Source organism: Sitodiplosis mosellana, unplaced genomic scaffold, assembly GCF_009176505.1.
Source record: "Sitodiplosis mosellana isolate CC-2019 unplaced genomic scaffold, AAFC_SMos_1.0 Smas_scaffold_6224, whole genome shotgun sequence".
Taxonomy (NCBI): Eukaryota; Metazoa; Arthropoda; class Insecta; order Diptera; family Cecidomyiidae; genus Sitodiplosis; species Sitodiplosis mosellana.
Window position 1 is genome coordinate 1 of NW_022601465.1, and position 5,397 is coordinate 5,397.

Genomic DNA, 5,397 nt, shown 5'->3' on the forward strand with positions numbered 1-5,397 from the left:
AATGGAAGATTCATTGTATGGGTGTACATGTGCTTCTTGAGATGATCTCTTTGAGAAAATGATTTTGAGCATTTTACGCACTGAAACGGAGTTTCTCCAGAGTGAGTGCGCATATGACGAATCAAATTGGATTTCATCAAACCAAATGATTTGCGACAAACATAACATTCGTAAACACGACGATTACACTTCTCCTCATGTGAAACTCTTTCGTCTTGATCTGAGAATCTTTCGTGACATTTTGAACAGCGGAATGGACGTGGACCGGCATGAAGCTTCATGTGTTTGTTTAATGAGCTGTTGAGTGTAAATTGCTTGAAGCATTCTTCACATTCGAACGGTTTGTCACCACTGTGTACACGCATGTGGATCACCAGGTGTGCTTTCTGCGATCCAAATGATTCCTTGCACAAATGACATTCGAAGCGACGAATTTTGCAGTTCGATTCGTGTTCCGTCTTCTCTTCCTTTCCATCGAATCCTTGCAAGCAGCCCAAGCAATGGAACAGAAACTCTTGGACGTGAGCTTTCATGTGACCAAGGAGATTTCGTTTTTCTTCGAAACGTTTCGGGCAAAGGGTGCATCCGTGTGGCTTCTCGCCAGTGTGTTTCAACATGTGACGATTCAAACACCACTTATATTGAGCGGAATATTCACAAAACTCACACTTGTGTGGCTTTGATGTGTTTCCATAAGCATTACCGCCTCGTTGCTGTCTGTTGTGTGCCTCATTGCCATTTTCTGGCGGGCGCAAATCTTTCCTATTCTGTGAAGGCGGCTGTTGATCTTGTTGGTCACCCATCGCTTGCTTTCCGTTGTCAGCACTTGTCTTCGCCTTCTCTTCTTTCTTTTTGTCACATTCGTTCTTCACCTCGGCCTTAGCCTCGTCCCAGCTCAAGTCATCGAAATCGTATTCAGCGTCACGTTCGTTGAAACCAGGAATACGTACCGCATTGCGATGAGTCGAAACCGAAACGTCAACCAATTCACCAACAGACACTGGCTCCTGTTTGATGTCGCTTTTCCGTTTGATCTCGAATGAATCAGCCGACTGAATGTTGCTCGGAGTCACAGGCGCCATCCGGCCATTCGATTCCATTGGGTCATTAGAGCTGCATTCTTTCTTCACTCCAATTTTCGTCGATTGTTTGAGAATCAATGAAAAGAATTGATATTTTAGATGCAGCAAAGAAAATGTTTGAGCTCTAGTTTGAGCTTAGGTTTGACGGCACGAAAGGAACTCTTTACAAATCTTATCTGATAATCTATTGAATTCTTGTTTTCCAAATATATTCTAAACAATTGAAATGCATGATTCAAGTGAGCAAATTATGAGTTATGAAAATAACGTTTCAATAAACACGATTTTATTTTGTTTGTTCAATTCAATCTAGTATTGAAGTCACCAGCACTCGCTACTTGCCATTGGAACATCAAAATGTACTTACTTCTTTTCATCGTCCATTTTTCCCCAACGGTTTTATGATTCCGGTCGACTTTCGATGGTGTGTTACAATGCGATTATTTACTTCAAAAGTGATCAAAAAGGTATTATTAATAACAGCAAGAAAAAAGTCCAATTCTGTTTGCGTTGAATCGAAATGTACTTTGTTGGCTTGCAAATGGAAAGTTGCTTAGCCAGCAGAAGCGTGGCTGTGAAACGTGCTTTCGCCTTGAATTTCACCGTAGAAAAGAATGTTCATTCACACAATCAGCGACGAAGCGGTGAATGTATCACATGCGATTGTGTGAGTGCAAATCGATTCGTGAGCATGAGCTTGTATTAGAAGTTTCTGTGTGGCGATTGAAGTGTCAATGATTTTGATTCAACTCATCGAGATGTCGCTAGAAATAATGAAATTTCAAATTGGTTTTACAAATTGTTTATTGAAGTCAAAATGTAAGATTTATTTGCTATAGGTTGAAATGTTCGGAGAATGAGATTTTAACAGATTTGACCAAAAAGCTGAAATGTAATAGAATTCGATAGTATTGTTGTGAGATTGTATAATGAAAAAAACTATTTTGAATTTATTTACTGTAGTTGAAAAACTTATTTTTGGAATATTAGAATTTTCTTTTGTTCATTCAATGCAGTTGATTCGATGGAAATAAACGTTGTCTGACTGTCCCATGGGAACATCAGTGTAACCAAATCGCGACGTACAGAATTATTTGCGGTGACTGTTTTTCATGTGCCTGTTGAAACTCGATTTCCGTGTAAATGTATTGCAACACAGGTCGCAGCGGAATGGTTTCTCGCCTGAATGTGTGTGCATATGACCTTTCAATTGGTCCTTGGATGAACGGAACAACTTCTTGCACAAGTAACACTCGTAGTAGCGTCCGTTGCAGTTTCGTTCACCAGAGTGAGTGCGCATATGAGTAATCAAATTGAATTTTTTCGAACCAAACAATTTACCACAAACATAGCATTCGTAAACACGACGATTACACTGCTCCTCATGCAAATCTCTTTCGTCTTGATGTACGAATCTCTCGTGACATTTTGAACAACGGAATGGCCGTGGGCCAGCATGAAACTTCATGTGGTTCTTTAATGCGCTGTTGCGTGCAAATTTCTTGAAGCATTTTTCACATTCGAACGGTTTGTCACCACTGTGTACCCGCATGTGCATCACCAGGTGTGCTTTCTGCGATCCAAATGATTTCTTGCACAAATGACATTCGTAGCGACAAATTTTGCAGTTCGATTCGTGTTCCGTCTTCTCCTTCTTTCCATCGAATCCTTGCAAGCAGCCTGAGCAATGGAACAGAAACTCTTCGACGTGTATTTTCATGTGACGAAGGACACTTCGTTTTTCTTTGAAACGTTTCGGGCAAAGGGTGCATCCGTGTGGCTTCTCACCAGTGTGTTTCAACAAGTGCTGATTCAAATGACCTTTATAATTGGTCGAATATTCACAAAAGTCGCATTTATGCTTCTTCAATACAGTTTTCGGAACATCAACTTTGTCACACGATTCCTTGTTCTTGGCACCGTGGCCACTTCCTGGCTGCGTGAAAACGTTTTCATCTGGTCGTGATGGCTGCTGTAGATCACGCTGATTTGCCATCGCATCACCGCCTAATTCATCGTTCGTCTTCGATTCCTTTTCCTTCTTTACTTCGGTTTCTCCTTTCACTTCAATTTTGGCATCATCCCAACCAAGACTGTCAAAGTCGTATTTGCCGTTCGGTTGGTCGACACCAAATGAAGGTACAACAACACGGTTAGTCCTTGTCGGAACGGGAACTGGAACATCGACCAAATCACCGACTGATTGCGGCTCTTCCTTGATGCGAGGCTCTTTAACCTTAACTGGATGATCCAACTGATTGTCAGCCTCGACCACTGCTAATTCTGATCCAGTCGATTCGAATGGTGAATTAGAACGATGGCTTGGGTTCAATGCTGCTTCAGTAGCTCGCCTGGAATTCAATGGATAAAAATTCAGATTTGAATCACAAAACAAAGAGACAATCTTCTCAATAGAATTTAATCGATACAAAAAATCTAGGCAGTCGCTTGTCAAGTAGGAAAAGGAGGCTAATTGTTTGAATGTCACGGTGAAGAAACGCATTCGACTTGAATCATCCATAGCATGACTCTTTTTAACGAAAAAAAAATTCAATGTGAAATTGAACCAAAGGTATATCATTTTTTTACAAATTGACTAGATCAAACGTTCACCAATTCATTTGGTTTTTTCAAGATCAAAGTAAAAAAAGTTTCATTGGCTTTGAGCTGAAATGTCATGGAAAATTACTTACTTCTTTTTGTTCCCCATTTTACTTCACCGAAATGTTGTCTTCCCAGCAAGTATTGATTGATTTGCACTTTCTGAACTATAAATCACTTCGAAAAAATGTGTGGAAAATCACATTTATGTGTAAAATATGACAACAACTTGAAAGTTTGTTGATAATTCGTATTTGAACACTAGAAATATTTTAGCTTTATGTGAAATTGAGAATGGCCGCAAATGACAGAGCAGTAGTACTTGTTGTCTCTTTTGACGATGACAGCGAAAAGAATGTGTCGTTCTGCCTTTGTGCACAATGAAGCGATAAAATAGTGTGCTTGTGTGAGTGCAACTTTGATTCACAAGCTTGTGTCAGTGGTGACGTTTCAATCAAACCTCTTTTTTCGTACTTTCCTCCATTCTCCACACTCAGCGAATAAGTTACGCGTTCTCTTGACCTATTCCAGATGTCGCTAAATATGAAAATGACAACTCTGATTTGAATTTATCAACTTTATTTATTTCATTATCAATTTTTTTTCACAATTTCATTGATGAACTAAAAGAAATTCCAGATTTGTTTTTGTTGGGAAACTAAAGTTTTGAATGAAAAAAAATCAAATGAAAGTTCTCAAGTAATCAAAAATCATGATTGTGTAGTATGACTTCAACTCATTTGATATGACAAAAAAATTTAGACGATTTGAGGAAAATGAATTGATAACTTTTCATACAAAGAATGAATTCAATGCGATCGATATGATCAACGATTCTTGTTGTTGATACTATTTATGTCTCTAGTGGGACTGGACTTCGATGTCAAATTTTGCTTACACAGTTTGCATTGGAACGTCTTATCGCCTGAATGTGTGTACATATGACCTTTCAAATTGGAGTTGGATGAACCGTAGAACTTCTTGCATGAGTAACACTCGTAGTAGCGTCTGTTGCAGTTTCGTTGGTGTGCCTTCCGTTTGTCGTTCTTTAGAAAACCGCGGTGACAAATCAAACATTCAAATGGAAGATTCATTGTATGGGTGTACATGTGCTTCTTGAGATGATCTCTTTGAGAAAATGATTTTGAGCATTTTACGCACTGAAACGGAGTTTCTCCAGAGTGAGTGCGCATATGACGAATCAAATTGGATTTCATCAAACCAAATGATTTGCGACAAACATAACATTCGTAAACACGACGATTACACTTCTCCTCATGTGAAACTCTTTCGTCTTGATCTGAGAATCTTTCGTGACATTTTGAACAGCGGAATGGACGTGGACCGGCATGAAGCTTCATGTGTTTGTTTAATGAGCTGTTGAGTGTAAATTGCTTGAAGCATTCTTCACATTCGAACGGTTTGTCACCACTGTGTACACGCATGTGGATCACCAGGTGTGCTTTCTGCGATCCAAATGATTCCTTGCACAAATGACATTCGAAGCGACGAATTTTGCAGTTCGATTCGTGTTCCGTCTTCTCTTCCTTTCCATCGAATCCTTGCAAGCAGCCCAAGCAATGGAACAGAAACTCTTGGACGTGAGCTTTCATGTGACCAAGGAGATTTCGTTTTTCTTCGAAACGTTTCGGGCAAAGGGTGCATCCGTGTGGCTTCTCGCCAGTGTGTTTCAACATGTGACGATTCAAACACC

The 5,397-nt window shown here is 39.7% G+C and overlaps 3 protein-coding genes across 3 annotated transcripts; all 3 read right to left on the minus strand.

The window, feature by feature from the left end:
• Positions 1 to 161: 161 nt before the first annotated feature.
• LOC129577728 (zinc finger protein 793-like) lies at positions 162 to 1,100 on the minus strand (the record flags this gene model as incomplete). The annotated part of the gene is made up of 1 exon (XM_055465227.1): positions 162 to 1,100. A coding segment is annotated over exon 1 (939 nt), but the record flags the coding sequence as incomplete, so codon positions are not given.
• Positions 1,101 to 1,832: 732 nt separating this feature from the next.
• LOC129577729 (gastrula zinc finger protein XlCGF8.2DB-like) lies at positions 1,833 to 4,002 on the minus strand. Its single transcript, XM_055465228.1, has 3 exons — positions 3,776 to 4,002; positions 2,424 to 3,433; positions 1,833 to 1,846 (listed from the first exon to the last, which is right to left on the minus strand). The coding sequence occupies exons 1-3, from the start codon at positions 3,790 to 3,792 to the stop codon at positions 1,833 to 1,835; spliced, it is 1,041 nt and encodes a 346-aa protein (XP_055321203.1). The 5' UTR covers positions 3,793 to 4,002.
• A 508-nt stretch (positions 4,003 to 4,510) lies between these two features.
• Positions 4,511 to 5,380, minus strand: LOC129577730 (gastrula zinc finger protein XlCGF52.1-like). Its single transcript, XM_055465230.1, has one exon. The coding sequence runs from the start codon at positions 5,378 to 5,380 to the stop codon at positions 4,511 to 4,513; it is 870 nt and encodes a 289-aa protein (XP_055321205.1).
• Between the last annotated feature and the right edge of the window lie 17 nt (positions 5,381 to 5,397).